At 38.9% G+C, this 20108-nt stretch overlaps 1 protein-coding gene across 1 annotated transcript in view; it reads left to right on the top strand.

Annotated features, from left to right (window-relative positions):
• The window catches only part of LOC137256608 (gastric inhibitory polypeptide receptor-like), a 42263-nt gene extending 22386 nt beyond the window's left edge, over nt 1-19877 (top strand). Inside the window, exons 6-15 of the mRNA XM_067794489.1 lie at nt 215-339; nt 2305-2399; nt 4258-4411; nt 6876-7032; nt 8233-8293; nt 11501-11567; nt 16369-16454; nt 18321-18459; nt 18638-18679; nt 19099-19877. Of these exons, the coding sequence (XP_067650590.1) occupies nt 215-339; nt 2305-2399; nt 4258-4411; nt 6876-7032; nt 8233-8293; nt 11501-11567; nt 16369-16454; nt 18321-18459; nt 18638-18679; nt 19099-19455 (1283 nt within the window). The 3' untranslated portion in view covers nt 19456-19877. The remainder of the gene's footprint in view (nt 1-214; nt 340-2304; nt 2400-4257; nt 4412-6875; nt 7033-8232; nt 8294-11500; nt 11568-16368; nt 16455-18320; nt 18460-18637; nt 18680-19098) is intronic.
• Nucleotides 19878-20108: the final 231 nt, after the last annotated feature.

Genomic DNA, 20108 nt, shown 5'->3' with positions numbered 1-20108 from the left:
AGTTATCTCCCTTCCATCGATTTGCATTCGCAAAGCACCAGTAATTTCCGTACACATCATAAGTGTATTCTGCATTCCCAGCGGGTACTTTGAATATGTCACTCGCTTGTAAGCGGGATACACTGAAAAAAATAGAATAGTGCTCAGCCAATCAGGAAACGACATTTGTGTGTGAGGCAAGAAAACTTGTGTAATGACAATGCTGTTTTGCCAGGCTACGCCACCCGGCGTTGTATGGAGGACGGTTCCTGGTGGTTCAACCCGTGGAAGAACAAGACATGGAGCAACTACACCGACTGCGTTCCGAGACCGCACAGACAAGTGGATCCCCTAATCAAGGTAGTGCCACGGATGTACATGGACGTACATCTTTGTATCTAACCATAATCTGGCCCAACTTTCACATGCAGGACTCAATCGAGGTATGACAAAGCGGCATTGCATCTGATACCTTATATTTTATCAATGACCACTACTTACCATTAAACGTGCATATATGTTCCCGAAGAAAGAAAGAAAGAATACGAAAAAATGTTGATAATAAATAATAATAATATACAAACTGATCAAGACAGGAAGAGGTATTCCCAGGATGTACCAGACGCTGCCTTCTCCGCCAGTACTGACTCAACAGGAAATCGATTTTTGAAATCGGCGCCGAGGGGTTGTTTCTAAGCCCCCCCACACTACATGCATACAGTATGCATCACTCCATTATGGGTGTGAAAGTGATATAGTAATCTGGCTCAGACTTTTTGTCAACGGTATCTGGGCGCTTCATCAACTCCGAGTGCACACTCAAAACTCATACTTTGGATATCATTATGAAAACAGTATTTTAGCCTCTATAATACATATCCACGAGACACCAGGTGTTGGTTGCTTACACGACCGTGTTTTCTCCCTTAAAACTATCATTCGCTGAAGGAACATGTTTGCAATATAAAGCAGATTATTCACCATGTGCAAATATTTTGTGCGAGGTACATGAACTTAGTGCACATGAAATGTGTTGTTTGGGGCACATGACCCAAGTTCCGTGCATATTTACAGTACATGGTAGAAGGCAATGTGTAGAAGGCAATTTACATCATTTCGACTGATCTATTTTTTCTCAGTCACAAATTCATTTATAAACAAACTGAATGGGATTATGATACTGAACTTTGAACAGCGATGTACATGAATACTATACGAAAAGGAGGGGGACCTGAACTTTTAAGTTGTATAAGACGTTTATGAACGCATCACCATTTATCTTTATCACCATCCCTAAACACAACGCAGTACCCCATACACGCGCATGGGGGGTCATTCTTGATTTGGACGGATTGCAAGAAGGGTGATAAATCACTATAATTTTGACATCATCGTGAATCACACAGATGTTAGTGTTTGTTTCTGGCCGTTTTGGTTTTTAAAATGAAAATCGCACATATGCAAATCTCAAGTCATACACGCTTTCAAGAGCTGCTACTGCACAAACAGTGAGTTGTGATGCACTTTCAAAACATGCAATATGATCATATCAACATTGACTAACTCCGATATATCTCCCAATTTGTTTCAATCGTAAAATAGTAAATTATGTTCTACATTTTAGGAGAGCGTATATAATTGTTCTGCTATGATCTGATTAGTACACCGTCGTTTAAGGTAACACTTTCTAATGTAAATGTACAAAGTAATAATTATTGTCTAAGTCATTAAAGACGGTACAAATATCTGCATGTTATACTTTATTTCACAGCATTATATACAATCTGCATCCGGAGCTTACCACTTGAGTGTAAAAACGTATTACATCAGTTTAAAATGCACATGCATTAAAATAATTGCGTTAAAGCCATTGAACCAAATCAGATCATATGCAAAGTGGCATGCCATCACACAGCAGTTTAGGAGGTATCAAAATGTTAAAGGAGCCGTAAATGATATCTAATAAGGTACATTTTCCAAATAGTGAATGGTAACGATGATAATAATATTAGTGATGACGTGTTCGGTAGCATTGTTCATGTACTGATTATATCGGCATTATCGACTGCCTTGCTCTGTGGAGAGATCGATGTACAGTCATGTTGACATGTGAGGGTCATCAGTGGCCGTCCATCAGATTTCATGTACAATGTTGACTTGTGAATGGTCTTCGTGTCCCGTTAATCCAAAAACATATTTCCGAGTTAGTCAACTTGTTTAACACATGCCTGAAAAGTTACCCCCTTCTGTAAAATACATACTACCTTTGTCCTGAAGTTTTCCAATTCACAGCCTCATGTCTATGCATTGATGTTACTGTTGCAGGAGCACATTGAGGTAGTGATGCTGATCTCGCGGCTGGGCTATAGTATATCCCTGGCTATACTCCTCCTCGCCATCGTGCTGATGCTAGTATTCAGGTAATGGGTAGCTGTATGAAATATTCAAATGAGTTGTCCACGGTGAGCATGTTCTAAAAGTTAATGGACACTTTCCGGAGATGCATTAAAACTCATTTAGGTTTATGTGCAAAAAACAATTTTAACACTTTGCACCTAAGTTCTGGACTCATTTCCCCAACAAAGCATGTCTGTATTCAAAGTGTCACTATTCCAGCCAACACGGCAATGTGGCATTCTGTTAGTTAGTGAAGGGGTAACATAGCATCAATGAAACAACTCACCTGGTTAATTTCGTATTATTTCTTACTAAATGTACCTTTCACACTTAATAGTTACTTGTATAGTCTCCACAACCTTTCACCTCTATTCAGCTGAAAAAGACATAGCATCCTATTCGAGACAGTTGAACACGATCTATCCTCACTCCCTTCACATCATTTAGTCGTTTCACTGTGCACCATTAGTCATTAAGTTACCATTATCTATCCCAAACCCATGTATTTTGTTTCATATGAAATCTTCTCAGGCCACAACTCAGGATTGATATTTGCATGCATCATCTGTTCTGTTGATATTCATACATTCATCATCATCTGACTCGCATTTTAGTTGAACAACTCGTTTGACATGACGAAATGGAAACCAATTTACGGTAAATAGCCATATACATTTCTAAAGTGAAAGTAATGTTTTCTCCGCTCCTCATCTAAATACCACAAGCCTCCAGTTAGAGAGCTGAATACTCTGTAGGCCTCCGTCTAGCATGTCCAGACCACGTGATGCATCAATCAACAGTACGTGTCTCAATTAAAGGCTAACGTGCATTGTTCTACAAGTGTCAGGCTTGGTTAGGCTCATATAACAGAATGAGAAAATACTTACCTTCTGATTTGCCTGTAGACATTTATTACAACAAATGTATGTTTAATGAATTAGTAGCACAGCGTTACTGCACCTCGTGTATGAAGTACACCAATTCAATAAATATCAGGAACTCTCAAGTTATTATCTAAAACGTCCTAAACTGTCAGTAGTGATGGTTGATGGTTTGACTTTGGCTGTATTACAGTTATTCATGTCAGGGTATGAATTATACACAGTGGTATATTTCCAGCTTGACATATTTAATCAGACCTATATATCAGACTTTCTCGCAAATAGATTGTATTTGTATGTGCCATTAACATTGAATGTCAAAAGAAACGAAGGTTACATCTTATCTGTGTTCTTCAATCCCCCTTATCTAGTATCTCCTGATGATTTATCCAACCCAACATCCTTCATGTAGTTAGACCACCATTATTTCACCCAAGCCGAGAAAATATCATCTTTGGAAACACATTTCTTTCCTTTCTGTAATAACCTTTCAATGTTGATATACAGCATCCATTCTGAACCCACGACTGAAACGTTTCTCAAATTTAAACAACAGGGAATTATTTACCAGTACATTAATCAGTAGTTGTTGGGTGGGTTGGGTGAACGTGTCATCTCGGAGTCTAGTGCTCCGAGTAATGTCCACAAACAGTTGCAGGATCCGCATATCGCGCGACCGAAATGCAGCCTAAGGTACTATTTCTGGATTTATCATTCGTGTTCGTGTTAATTTTATTTCACGATGGAATTGTCTACTAGTTTGATTTGGACACTATTGGGTCAGTATGTCAATCATATAGTAGTGCATTCAAAAGGATGATTGATAACTGGAACGAATGATTATCGAATAGAAGTCGAGTCTGGACAGTTTGAATTCCTGGACCTTGAACTAGTTCAAAGAGTAACCTGTAACCCCGTTAAATGAACCAACGCATGTATAAGTATATGTGTTCCAGTGACGACTGATTCTGACTGTGACTGTTCAATATATGACCTACAGGAGACTGCACTGTCAACGCAACATTCTGCACGTCAACTTGTTCGTCTCATTTGCCCTGCGCGCTATTCTGTGCCTGTTGAAGGAGACGGTGCAAGGGACAGGGACAGATGTGGAGTCACGGCAGGCGGGGTCGCCGCCCTCGGTACAGGAGACTGTAAGTCCCCCCCACCCCCACCCCCCACCCTCCACACACACGCACACCTAACATCACCAATATCATAGTACATGTACATGACGGAAGAGATGGCAGAAACGCCCCTCTCTCAAACACGTGTTTTGAACTGCCCCCACCATGTTTGATACTGGGTTAAGACTACTTCACAGAATGATAAAATCATACAGTACTTTAAACATAAACACGTATGAGTATTTCTTGCAGTTGTCAAGGTATTAAACATGAACTGCAACTATATTCGTCTTAACAGACTTGCTTCCTTTGCATTTGAAAGAAAACACACTTAACATGATTCGAAATATAATTTACATTGCAACAGTCAGATGTGTTTACAGAGCTAAAACAGGCTATGTGAAATGTTTGCTATCTTTACTCAAGTCACTTGCATTGGAGCTATAACAGAGAATGTTGAAAGTCAATGTTATATTGACGTGGAATGATTCCTGAAAATTGTTACTTAAAACATACACATAAATACTTTTGTTTTATGATATAATTAATTGGTTTCGATGTCAGTTTGAAAAAAATAAGTAACTGTTATCGAGATCAAATTAGATAGAACTCCGTTATATGAAGTAATATGAATACCAGAGTAATTAACCACATAACATTGCCTAAAGTTGTCGAACTACTGTTTGTGTCAAGGTCATTGTTGTGTGTGTGAACAAATGTATATTCGCGATAGATGACACATTGTTCGATTAGAGTAGGTCATGAGACTAATGATCCGTACCCTTAAAGCAAAAGAGCTTAATGAATAGGATGGTTTATTGACTATGTGGCAAGAGAGTCGAGACGATTTATGCTGTCCAACAGTAACTGTTCCGTTTAGTCGAGCAACACTCCAGCAGCCCTGACCTTTGATAGCTGTAAGTCACATCTTTGACTTTCTCTCTACCTAAATATTAGTCTGATTAAGGTTACGACATTAATGACCCAAAGGTTTCTTTTAAAAGTTATGTCAGACGTTTGGAGGACATTTTCACATTTTACACATCACAACAATGATGCCCGATGATATTCCTGGTTTTCAGGTTAACACTTGACTCGCCTTTCCGTGTATTTATGACGGGTGTCTCTGGCTAGGCAGGATACCTTCGTCTTTTCGTCTGTCATTATCACATTTGATAGTGATTCATAAACATATGCTAAAGATGTTCACGATGACGTGAACGTCTTCTGAAATCAAACGTCACTGTCAAATGCATGATCAACATAATCCATGCATTATTCATGTGTTGGACTGTATGCCAAATGCCAGGATAAGCATCTGTTCACAGCCACACTAATCAAATATATTCAGACAATATTCACAGCATACCTTCAATCAGTAATAGAGACCCTTATAAGAAATATACTTTTCCAAACCAAGTTTGCAAACGAGTAGACATGTACAAGAATATCACCGTGAAAGCTTTATGACGGTAGAAAATTGGTTCATCAAGTACTGTATATAAGAAAGGTCAGGAGGGATGCATTCGAATCGACTTGCTGGCGTAAAGATTAATAAAAACCGACAAAACCAAAGATAGCTATTGCTTACATCATATCGGTGGCTGAACAATCGATTGAGTACCGGATACTGAAATACACAACTGGGGAACATAGAGCGGAGTTATGACATGTTGGTATACATTATTTGAAACAGATATGATTTGTGTTAGATGTCTTGTAACCATTAACCCATGTAAAATGTCTTAATCTGATTTCCTGACGAGATTGCTTGGAGGAGATGTGCGAATCGCCTCTGTCATGTGCAATGGAAGTCAGAGATCGATGCTGGAGTCAAGTAATAACGACAGAGAATGAATTGTTGTTAGTTGTAGGCACCTCCCTGGGGTTATGAAGTACAATGAATGTTTAGAGGGTTTCAGACTTTTTCTGTTTCTGTTCCCCATGCGATGTTTAAGTTATGAAATGGAAGCCGTTACAATGCTCACTCAACTTTAACACCAATACTTATTTTGAAAAAAAAAATAAAGAAATTTGTCCATAAGATAGAGAAATAATTACTACATGTACCCATCAAACGACTTGTATTTGATTCGTCTTACAGCAACCAGAGGGAAACACCCGTAAAACGTTCGTACATTTTTGTCACAAGACAATTTATTGTTGGAGAGAAACATATTAACAAAGGTTGTACTGTAAAACGTTTTAGGGCAAAAAAACGATTTTTAAGCAATGAATGTTCTAAATTAGAAACATGCATCATATGCATTATAAACTCGGATGCGCTGAAATATGAAATAAATTTTACACTGAATAAGATTATTTGTCGTTGGAAATAGGTCAACAGATAATATAGCCTGGAATTAAACGTGTCTCTCTGCATGTAAGCAGCAAAATTATGAATTTATTAACAATGGCAGAGAAACACTTGCTCTCGTGCACGTGTTTAAGCACTGGAACTGTAATCTTTACATTTCTGTTGTGTTTTAAGCACTGGGAATGCAAGTTACTGTTCACCCTCCTTCACTATGCCCTTGGAGCCAACTATATGTGGATCTTCGTAGAGGGCCTCTATCTCCACACTCTCATCATTCTAGCAGTTTTCTCACACAAGCGCGTCTTCAAGTGGTATATTCTTCTTGGCTGGCGTAAGTACACCCTTATCACTGTCTGACTGCGTGTTGTATTCGGTGTTGTCACCAGGACATCTTCACCAGGTGTACAGTAGGTGTTTGAGCCAAGCGTACCTCTGGAAGCGCATCGATGATATTTAGCACATCAATATATTCGCCATTCAGAGAGGAACATTGTTCTCTGGAAAAACATAAAAATATGATATCGTTTAGGTATCAGCGGCCATGTATCACTGTCAGTGCAATGAAAAAATTCAGACTCATTCTTTCTGATCATATTTACTAACCTGCACCAGTGCTTTGCATTCATTCATTCATTTCATTGAAAGTCATTCCCCAAAGGTGTCACGACAACCCCTTTCCAAAACAAGATTAAATCAAAATGCAAGACGGTGCATTAAACAAAATTTCCAACCTCAAGCTGAAATCGGAGTAAGTTCTAGGGTCTGCAAAGTGCATCAATAAAATGCTGACTCTCTCATGATGGAAGACGAATGCTCCGGATGTGAATATTCCGTAAATTCAGAAACCTGGCGACCGATACATAACCTTTCTCTGTGATGCATTTCGTGTCGGAAATGGTGTTTTCAAAGTCGTTGATGATATATACCGTCTGTGACAAGTAACTATTTAGGGAGCAGATAGGACCCACGCTATGACTATATGACCGATTGTTGCACATCCTTCTCAATGAAACGTTGAAATACGATTTTGTTACAGGATATGTCTACTAAACGATTCTGACATTCAGACAACTCAGTTTGTCAATGTCGTGACGGTGTTTGCAAATGGCTTTCATCGAGCACACTGGGATGACCATTATAGAATGTTGAACTGTTAACATTCGTTTGGAAGAATAATTCCATTCGACATGAATGTTAGTATTAATGTTTTCTCTGTTTTGTGACGATTGACTTAAATATATCAAAAACAACGAAAAACCTATATACCAGCATATGTTGATTTATTTACAAGGCGTTTTCATTAAACAAGGGCAGGTCCATGTGAATAACTGACGTACCTCACTTCATGTAGTGACCGCCACTCAATGCGGAGGGTTGCCTCCTTATTCCTGGCAAGATCCACAAACTGGTGTTTCGACTTCGCCCTCTTCATTACTTCTCTTTTGTCAGGCGTCATCGTATTTCAAATGGTAAAGACCGCGACTTGCGACATTAATGTCCAGAGCCTCACTGTTTTTATCTCTATCTTCAGTGACGCCATTGCTGTTCGTCATCCCTTGGGTTATCGTCCGAGTCTACCTGGACAACACTCTGTAAGTAAATACTTTCCACCTCTCACGTCAGTGGTGAAGGTATCCATATGATGCTTTCTTGACCTAGGTATGCCAAGTCGGGTTACATGTGGAGAAAAGTATTTACTTTAAGACTGAATGTGACCAAACAATACACACATTGTAATCTGAACGGAAATAGCCGCAAAATGAAGGTACGAAATTCAGTTCTGATACCCGTAAGAATTATCCCGATGATGTCAGAAAGCAGGAGCCATCAATCAGCAAATTGCAGTAGTAAGAGGCAGTAGAATATTCGGTTCTGTAAAACGTTTCTTGTGATCAGTGAATGTAACTTTGCGGCAGATATTGGAGGATACGTATATTTTGACTAGAAGTGAGAACCTTTGTTGTCAACGCTTGTTGCGGGTAGAAGGAGCATTTGTTGTAAAGAGAGACCAGACCAGACCAGACCAGACCAGACCAGACCAGACCAGACCAGACCGAAACAGAACAGAACAGAAGTCACATGCCTGAGGATATAAACCCGGGATGTATCACACTGTTCATGGTTACATCAGGTCATATCAGATATGCCAAGTCTCTATGTATTACGGCATCCCGACAAAGCACCCATTCACCCACTGCCCATCACTGAGATAGCTGGACTGTATCCGATAGCTAAACACACATTTTGCATGTCTTACACGCCTACACTCTCTTGTTTGAGACGTTCCTTGTCAACTCCCAAGAAACCTCAGAAGTGGTACTTCAGAAGGCATTCTGCCGTTGTGGTGTTCCAAGGTTCATCGTCTCTGACCAGGACCAAACTTAATGTAAGGTCGTTTGTGCTTTATGTGAATCATCCACGATATCGTACAAGTAGCTGCCATACAAGGACAAATTCCGTATGTGAACGGACAAACAGTACCAACCTAAAATCACTTGTGACACTGATCACTTAAGCAGGCCTAGTTTGATTCCAGAGATAATGATGACATCGCGGGTACAATTTAAATATGATTTTGTTTATTTTATTTGCATATTTACTTTTGGGCAAGGGAAGGTATGTTGACTTCGACACAGCAGTATTACCAAAGATTTACCAATTTCCACAAATTATACTTCGGATTACACTTTCTTAGTTCTGTAATCGTGAGCAGTTACCAATATGCGGTGGGAAATATTTCAATATGCAATATGCAGTGGGAATGTGTTGGATAACCAATGAATTTACAAAGAGACTTCGTCTGGATAATAAATCCTGTCCTTATCAGTGGTTTCCTGCTGCAAACACAGTTTAGTTCGCCGTACACATGGCAGTTCGACATTTTGGAAGTCATCATGGCAGATGACCGGAGAGGTTGAAGCCTAGACATCCAGATTAAGATCAGCACGTCAGTAAACAAATAATCACGAGAAAATCATAGACAAAACCATCTAGATCTGACAATACCCGTATGAGTGCGCCAGCCTTGAAGATAAAGTCGACCTACTTCAGGAATCACCAGCTAGTTCCTCCGACATCAGTGTGTGAGAATATCTGTGAATGAATGTTTCATTACTTGAAGCTAGGTTTGCTTCATGCCCAGACTATGTTTCAAGCAGACTGAATACGATGTTCCTTTCATAGCTCTATTACAAAATGTAAACGATTACAACAGTGTCACCGAACCCTAAGAGTTGTTCTAACTGGTGGACACATAAACTTAATTGGAAACACATAACTAACATCTTCAGCGTCATCATTGCCCCTTGACGACCCCTTGTAGACTAACCTAAGTATTTGCATCAACTGTAGCCTTCTTATATTCGGGAACTTAGATCAGTCTACTCGTCCGCGAGGCCAGTTGTTTGCTCTTGAATTGTAAATATATATGATGTCAGTTAATACTTTCGGAACGAAAATTCTAAACGAACACGCTATGTGCTATTGCAAATTGTAAGTATAATGGACCAAACGACTATTTTCCTCAATCCTGTCAACTGATAATCAACTCGGACATAATCTAACACCAGTATCTCCTATTGTGGTGGTCAGATATTCCACTATGATAAACACGTACATTTCGGTGGTAAACTCGCAGCTGGTGTCAGCTATTATACATATCTATAGTGACGTTGTCGAGAAAGCACCACCCATGTTTTGCATGAACAACTTCATCGTCAGTTAAAGTAATGAACTCAATTTTCTGTGATAGAAAATACGGACGTCAGACAGCCACATCAGATTCCGTGGCTATGTGTTTAACTTATCGTTCATTTACTCAGGATCGTAACTTAATGATCTACTTTGTCAAACTTTTGTTGCGTATTAATACATCGTAACTATAAGATACAACCTAGTAGTTAATGGGTTCGCTTGTCACGCTGAAGACCCTGAGTGTAGAGCCCCGTTCTGATGTCCCTCGGTTACCTTGCTTGATGATTGCCAAAAGCGGCGTAAAACTATACTCTCTTACTTCCTTGAGGATTATTTGGAACATATTACATTGAGGTGTATCTCTCAGACGTCCCCATCTTCTACTTGTCATAACAGATTACTTCAGTTCTGTCCCCTTCGTTATGCTGTTTACCTTTGAATATATCTTGTGGCAGTTATAGAATGTCCATTGTATGAATCTAGTGTGTTGATGTATTAGCAAGGATGTATCACCATGTGCTTCTTTTTAATGTGTATCGTGATTGGTGTAGTGTATCACATGCTCAAATTATTGATTTTAAACATTTCTATTGTCGACTGATTACCAATCATTTCTGTGACTGTAAAATAAACTGATCGTTTACTTTCTCCGATCTTTGTTTTGTGAGTTGGTTGTGCACCTTGGTACATTTGCCAAATGATTCTCGTTTAAACATAAGATCAGGATCTAACCTTAACTTATCACCCTATCACAACATATCGTCTATTTTCATCAATATCGACGTTATTTGCGAGTACGTACTGTGTCTAGAGCTTTCATAACCAGATGTAGCAGGTGAATAAGAAATATGTACATACCATTCATGAAGTAGGGAGTAGTTGATTTCATGATGAAGCCAATGAAGAGGAGAAATTAAAGGAAAATATTAGTGTGACAATTTATTCCATTCCATTGCAAATGTTTCATCTGTATGGAAATATATCACTTTTGCACGTATGTATTGGCATTGGCTAGTGGTATGCTCGCAAAATGGAATATTCCCTACTTTTTTTAATGGTATTTATTTTACAGTAAATGACATTTGTTTTTCCCTTGCTTCAAACAGATGCTGGAACACTCACGAAGGAGGTTACTACTGGATACTGAAGGCGCCCATAATAGCGTCAATATTCGTGAGTCTCTTACGTCTTACTTCAAACAGTTTGTTTATAGTATGTATTAACAACCAATGATCTACAGATACCGACGAGACAAATACAGCGAAACGTGTGGCAGGGTGAAAGTGTCGCAGTGTGGGAACGAAGTGGTAACTGACTCGTGTCTCTGACATACACGTTTGATTTTCCCATTGTTTGTGTTTTCAAGTATAAACTGATAGCTTGCAACCAAATGATGCAATCGACTGATGACGTCATTCCCAGTGACAGGACACGTGCTACGTCCAGTCACATACTGCTTGCTTTTGTTTTTTTCTATTCCATTTAAAGTTGCATGTACAGGTAGAAGAATGGCATGTGTTGGCATTGACGTCATCAAGTTAGTACAAATCTGTATACACATACGAGGGTCTACATATATAGACAGGAGCTAGGTGAAAACATTATAACTGCAGTGGGCATATTATTTAGAGTATGTTAAACTGTATATGTGCTGAATTAAAAAGTCAGATTGTCGTATCTAAACGTTGCCATTTCCTAGTAAAATAGCTAATAAACCTTTCGATATAGGATATGTGGTTCAGTAATTTGAGAAATTCAGCAAAGGACATATCCTGCGATTTAAAGCTTAATCTTTTTGCAGGTAGTAAAATGTGTTTGCTATTTGATTTTAGGGCAGTCCAAACATGATAATTAAGTTAGATAGTTTCATATTGGTTTGGAGGCTATCATTCAGGAATTGTTAAACTTTAAGCCAAAGGTTATGAACAATTTGACATTCAAGGCAGACATGCGATATATCTTCTGATGCTGTTTTACAAAGTGTCCAGGTATCATCACCAACTAACTTCATTTGCAATTGTTCTGTTTTTGTATAAACTATTCTGTTCATAAATCTGTATTGAAAATCTAAGAGCTTGCAGTCATTTGTACATGTCTTATAATAGCTAAATACACCTTACCAGTCAATCTCGTAAAGACTTGTATAATCATTCTTAATAAGTTCATCATAAAATATCCTTGAACCATTAGCATTACAGATAATATATTTGTATGTATTATGAATATTTGGTTGATCAAATGTTTTGTGTTTCTTATTCGATATCTCCGTTTATCTGGAATATTGTTTAACAAGTGTTGATAGTCTAAGAGAGTTCCATGTATTTTGTATCTGTTTTAAATTTTCAAAACTTTGAAAGCCATTTTCATGACATATATCTTTTATGCACTGTATTCCTTGACTAAACCAGTTTTTTTATTATATATGATGATTTAAAGAAATGGTTTAACCAAAGTGGTTGTGTCAAGATTTGGCCAACATCATTTTCATAAATATGAATTTTCCTATAGAATTTCCCCCAAGCAGATAAAATGTCTCTCCAATAAGGATTATCATGGTCAGATAAACAGTGAACAGCACTGGAGCTACGTGAGAATAAATGAATAGCAGGGAAGATGTTTGTCGATTCCTTAGTTTTTCAGTGAGGGTAATTTCAAAGCATTAATGAAACATTCTATATCATTCTTAGACCTCCATCTTGATAATTTCTGCTTATAGTGGATCTCTTTATTTATCGTTTTTATTTTTACATGAAAATGTATTAGTTATTTTATTGAGTTCTTTGATGAATTTTTCAGGTGGGTTTGGCAGTACAGACAAAACTTGTAGAAGAGTTGAGATTGCCAAAGTTTTAATAACAGTGATTTTTCCAATAAGAGTCAGATTTCTTCTGCGCCAATTGGCAAGTGGTCTATTGATGTGTTCGGAGCGTTTCCTTGTGTTAATCGCCCACATGTCATTTAATGAAGCATTTAAGGTAATTCCTAACATTTCAAAGTGTCAGTCAAGAGTTAGGGTATTGACTAAAGCCATACTACTTCCGGACATTGAACCTATCTAAAGAGCCTTGGTTTTTTCCATGTTCATTTTAAGTCCTGAGATTTGGTGAAGTTTGTTCAGTGTTTCAATTGCTGCATTAAGGCTTTTTTCAAATTCATCTAGTTATAACTGAGTATCGTCAGCAACTTGTTGCTGCTTGTTGTTGGTAGCCTGACAGCGATGGCAGTATTCCATATTACCAAATGTCCAGTGATGTCTTGGCGACACTGTCAGCAATGTCAAAATATCAGATGTCGTTTCTCAAACGTAAAGCGTCTCGCTAGTGTAGTAATGCAAGACTTCATGTTTGTTTAGTTATTAATAACGCTGTATAGTTAGGGGTTAATTGTCTCATTCCAGGGATTTTATGAACGCTGCCATATATCTTGGTTGGTTGGTTGGATTTTTGTATAACAACGCATTCAGCAATATTGCAGGTATATTCCAGCGGTGCCAGCGGTGCCATATATGTAATGTAAACAGTCAGATTTGTGCATGTAGTCTTAAGAAACGGGCTTTCTAGATTTGGCATTTGGAAGTTTCGAATCACAATAAACACCTATGATAATACAGTTTACTTGACGGCCACAAACTGAGAAGATTACAACATTTAAAAAAATGGGGGCATTTTGGAATATTGATGGGTAAAAAGGCTTGTTTTAAAGGCTAGAGGGAATACGATGAGTTTGAGCTTTGCACTGTCATCGCGTCAGAATGGTGGGTGTCACGTCCAGTTTGTGACCTGTGGTGTAAAACTAAGCATGGCTGTTTCAAGGATTGGTCAGTTTTCTAATGTTGGCGTATGAAAGCCAAGTACTGCGCGCGCTCTATCGCGGCTTGTATTACTTTTGTTTAAAGAAAGTAATGGGTTTTCCAAATTGATAACCGACTGGAGTAACGGATTTTGTCATCAGAGATTATGTAGTATCTTTCTAGATGGTAGGATGCCAGCTGACAGTCCAGACACAATATTAGCGCTCCACTGAACATGTGAAACGTTACGCTGTGTATATGGTTACAAATTAAGAAGGGTGAATATATAATTACTTTTTCTCATCTTTTTATCTGAATCATCTATAATTAATGACTAAACAATAAAACAGCTGTTACATTTCCTATTTGTAGTTTGAAATAGGAAACATTCTACCAGTCGCGGCACATTCATTATAGTATGCAGTAATTAAAACATTAGTTAATTCATTCAGTCTGTTCAGACACAGAATCTGCCGGTCTGAAATAGTGTGGAAAAGTTGATAAAATCTTTCTTAGATCACTTTTGCTGCATTAATGAAACCCCCAAATGGGCCTTTGTTTCCTACTATATATGCTGACTCTGCGTCAAATGTGCCTAGCAGTATATCACATGGAGTGACTGGAATTGCCTGATTGTATCTATATTTAGAAATCATCTCTCTCAGATGAGGGTGTATGTTTCACCGTGACTGAGATGACTTGAAACTGTTTAACGAAGTTACTAAGTTTAGAAATTCAATTTGCATTCAGTTTTGATGAAGCTCACCTTCCGGGTTTCAAAAGCACTAATTCTGCAAAGTGAAAGTTAGGAATCCGTAGTCACTTAAGGAAAGCAACAGACCGTCTGAATTTCGATACGGATTGTGAAATTTCATCAAAAGTGACTTCTGATATCTTCTTAAGGTCTTAGAGGATGTTTTGTCCTTTTAAAGCATCAGATCGACTCTCTTAAGTGTATACTGCATTGTCTCTCAATGAGGAAGGAGCAAACACGGTGGGGGACACCAGGTATGGGTTTCAGACATTGTACCTATGATCGGAATCGAACCCGGGTTTCCTGCGAGACGAGCGAACGCTTCCTCCACAAGGCTACTCCAATAACCGGCTCTCTCCCCAAACTTCGCACAACTTGGGAAGCCCGAATCCTGGTTTATTGAAGGATATACAGTTTGTAGACGTTTGTCACAAATCATTACCAATGAAGATCTACTTAATGATGTGTCTAGTACTTGACTCGAAACACGACGATCAAGAAGGGAGAGAATAAGCCGCGATCTCAAAGCTCTCCAGTTTCCAACTGACTGTCTCCTGTTCCACAGAGTCAAGCGCATACATTATCGTATACCAGTGTATGGCAAAGTGTCCGTTGTGGTGACCGATGACGCTGATATTAATATCTACTTGTAAGGGTGTTTCCTGTAGTCAGTCCGTAAATAAACCCAGTGACTATAGCGAGTTACCGCAGGTAAAGATAGTGTTGTTACAAGATGAACTACTCTACTATTCAACTCAACTCTCTGAGCAACAATGTCTGATATCGCTCACTTTGTTACCAATTTCTGGCGTTACCTGCTAAACTCCTGTGGTGTTGCATAATATGAATCCATTCGGATGTAATGGATAGAATGCCCGTCGTCAGGTGGATGTAATGTCTCCAGGGTGTATCACTGCATGTCCACTTGTTGGGAGAAACAGAACATGACACTACTGAAACATACAACCGTGATCAAAACGCTGATAAAAAAATGACAATAACTGAAATTAGAATACAGGAAAAGCTGTTCCTGTCAGGGCTGAGTTACGGAGTTATTGTGACAGGCATTTGTCCTCCTTTAGGGAATGTGCATAAAATGATCACTTCAAGTTTACAGAACATATTACTCCGTGTGCATTTCTGTGACCATGGATCCATGAGAGCAGACTGCATGACAGATATTGCTAGTTTGGACCTATGTCCCAGCACAACTCAGCAGTGTACCCCTTGTTCGTTATCATAAGTTCTGACGTCGTCGATCTACACAACTGAGAGACGATGACCTGCGTCAGACCATACATACCCTACCCCCGTGATTGTCAGTTAAAGGCAACACTCAGTACAGTCAATGTGTATTATGTTTTGTGACCTGGAAACCTTTTTGCTTTTTTAGCTTTCTTTCTCATTTGATATCAATTCTTGTCTCGTAGGTGAATTTCTTCTTCTTCATCAACATCATCCGGGTCCTGTTCACGAAGCTGATGGCCAACAACGCCCGCGACCCTCGCCGCTACAGGTAGGAGAACCACCACCGCGGTCGCCATATAGGCTCTGTTAATATTGAAAATATTGAAATTTGACGACTGTAAACTTATTTATCCATGTTCGAAGACTACCCCAGTACCGAAGTAATGTACTTTATGAGCTTTCATTAAAAGAAAAACTTGGTGAAGGCGTGATCTAGAGGGCAGGGCAGGGCAGGGCAGGGCAGGGCAGGGCAGGGCAGGGCAGGGCAGGGCAGGGCAGGGCAGGGCAGGGCAGGGCAGGGCAGGGCAGGGCAGGGCAGGGCTGTCTTTTTTTCCAACTTCAACTTCATTTATTCTCCAAAGACCACCAATGGTGGTATGGGAGTACATGGTACACACATCAATCTTTACATACAGTCAAAATGGCGGCAGAGTATGACAATATATTATAACAAATCAGTTGATGATATGACATGTCTGTTACATAACAGTTTTTATAGCAGAAGAGATAGCATTCACAAACTTTGCTAAGTTATTTTTTTGTACAGTAAAATCTAAACAAGTAAACAAAAAATTATACGATACAGTGTTTGAGTGTTTCAATAATTTGGTTGGTATTATTTTTTTCCTAGATTCGTTAAAGGCAGGACAGCGAAAAATATAGTGAAACTCATCTGCAATTGCTGGGGAGTCACATAATTTACAGGCTCTATTATCTCTTGGAATATTATTCCAGCGTCCGGTTTCAATTGGTAGCCAATGATTGGAAGTTCTGAATTTTAATAATGGAAAATAAATATATTCGGGCAATAATAGAAAGGCTTCAAATGAGAGTAGAGTTTTAATATATCTATGATATTGTCCCTTAGAGCTCATTTCTATTTTATTCCTCCATTCTTAAAAAAATAATCTCTTAATCTACATTCTACCATATTCAACAACCATGTTCGACTAAACTTACTGGGGAAGATATACACATTGCTAAGTTTAAGATATTTTCAACAAGTTTAAGCCAAGGAAATGATTAGTTACTACACTACCTAGTGACATGAGATTATAGATTACCTGCGATAATTTGGATTGGGACATGGTCCTAGTAAGTTTATGCCAATAACTAATAATTCTTTTAGATACATGGAAACTGATAGGATATCTTCCTAATTCACCATATAAGAAGTAATTTGGTGTAGACATTCTGAGACCCGTGGCCAATTTTAAAAAGTTTATATGTACGGTTTCAAGTATATCAAATTTACCATGGCCCCAAAATTCAGAGCCATACAACATGATAGGTAAAATCATTATATCAAACGCTTTAAGTACACAGTCTAGTGGTAAGTCGTTATTTCTTGCCATTTTCAACAACAACAAAAAATACATTGTTTTGTCTGTGTAGCTAGTACATTAATACCGAAGGAAACCTTTCTATTTTTCCCGGTATCATCAATCCTTTATATTTCATATGACTATTTGATTCAAAATCACAGTAAAATGGAATCTTGCATTTAATTTATCATAGATTTCGTTTTGGTTGTTGAAACCAATTGCTATTATCAGCTTTTCTGATTGGTGGGTATTTCTGGATAATTGGCCAAGTCAGTTATATCAAAATGATAATAGTTAGAGGTGTTTTCCATAAGGGCAATTGATTCCAAGCTTCAACAGCTGAGGTGATCTATACATGTAGAGGGGAAGCGATTAGTGATCTGCTTTGCACTGACTCAGGATTTGTTTGTGATTTTGTTTGTGTCGATCTTTCGTGAGAGCTCGTACGTTTGACTCCGTTTACGAAAGTACGTTCTCACTGTTGCACACCTCAATTATTCCTGAAGACGGCTCTGTTGCCTGGAAAGGTTCGTGTAAGCGTTATTGTAAGTATTGTCTAATTAAATTGAACACGGTGCCTATGTACTCAGGAAACTGGCCAAATCCACTCTGGTCCTGATCCCTCTGTTCGGCGTGCACTACATCATATTCATCATCATCCCAGACGAGCTGGCGCCACAACTCAAACTTATTAAGTTCTACACAGAGACCATCTTCAACTCCTTCCAGGTCAGGCTTCGTCCATGTTTTCATGTGACACATAATGAAAACTACTCACACAGTATTTGTCTTAACAAATGTAGTTAATGTGTATATGTGTATGTTGACGGGATCTCTCTAAACATGTGGGTCTGTAACGATCATCTTCAATGAATATGTTTTTTTCTATAAGTATTTCTCGTTCCAGGGAGTCATCGTTGCCTTTTTGTTCTGTTTCCTAAATGGAGAGGTACGTATTATGACCAGGAAATATGGGACGCTAAAACGTTAGACAATAAAAATGGATGCAAAATACATTAGGCGTCGTTCATCACAGGGTATACGGTATTTTAGGTTCCATATTTAGTATCTTGACCTTGACGAGTATCAGTATTATTTCTACTGCCGTAGCCTCTAATACTACTAATACTACTCAGAGTACCAGTACTACTGTTTTCACTATTGCTGGCAATACCAGACTAGAATATGACGATGGTTGTCACCACTTAAAACAGACAACTGGACACTCGCCTCCCTATATGTCATATTAGACGGCTTGTGAGATGACGACAACGTGCACTTCTACAACGACTTCTAGATCTATACTGCATCTGAAATACTTACAGTAGTAGATCTCATGTGTTAAATGGATGTATCTACTTCTACCAGGTCCGGGCGGAAATAAAGAAGAAATGGGTTCGTCATCAGCTGCGGAACGACAGCACTTTGTGCAGCGGTCGGTCGTCAAGGGCGTATTCAACCGCGTCCTTCTTTACCCGATATCGTGGCTCACTGACACAGAACATCGCAATGTCGGACATTGGTCAGTCAGTTACCTCCTCCAACAACAACGTCAACGTTGACATCACGCAAGACACTGACGATATGCCGACCCTCAACGGGACGATGAACATTATCGGAGGTATGCAACGTTCAGCTGACGGAAATGACGTTGTTAATTTGTCACGGGTTCCGGAAGAATCAGAGGAGAGTACCCCTATGTTATTTCAAAATGGCGTATCGTGAATACAGGTGTGACGTTCATATACGTTGTTGATTCGAGCTGTGATAAGGACGAAAACAACATTTAAACATCTTCGCAATCCAGGATAGAATTGTCTACGTTCTTCGAGCGATCTGAGAGGCGAGGACTGGAAGTTAAGAAAGAAAAAAACTCAAACATTTACTAAGATGAGAACCTACTCATCTTACAACAGAACATCATACTGTGTACGTATGGTGCACCAATGCATTAATGGATACTGATACATCTATCTCTATCCCTCTCAAGCTTTGAGTAGCATGCTCATCCAGTACATACATATCCTTGTCCCCTGTGTGAACCTGAAGTGTACATATGCTGAATCTGTTCGTCTTCCTGGACATCCGGTGATAGTCATTGCGTCCATTTTGTTTTAACACTGTCTAATATACAGGATGCATTGTCACACATTGCTCAGTGTGTATTTCTTGATATATCGTGGTTGACGTGTTCCATGATATGAAACTACATTACATGTTTCATACCTGATTTCTCAATAGCGACCATGTCGCCTCATTATATACGTTTTCCTCCATGACATAGCTTTGCGATGCTTTACAGGGGTGATACTAGCAGAACCTATATCCCAAAATGTCATACTTTTTAGTTTGAGGTGTGGTTTGTGTTTATTCATTAC

Source organism: Haliotis asinina, chromosome 11 (genome assembly GCF_037392515.1).
Source record: "Haliotis asinina isolate JCU_RB_2024 chromosome 11, JCU_Hal_asi_v2, whole genome shotgun sequence".
Lineage (NCBI taxonomy): Eukaryota > Metazoa > Mollusca > Gastropoda > Lepetellida > Haliotidae > Haliotis > Haliotis asinina.
Note: the sequence above shows the minus strand (reverse complement) of the source record. Positions and strands in the feature narration are given on the sequence as shown.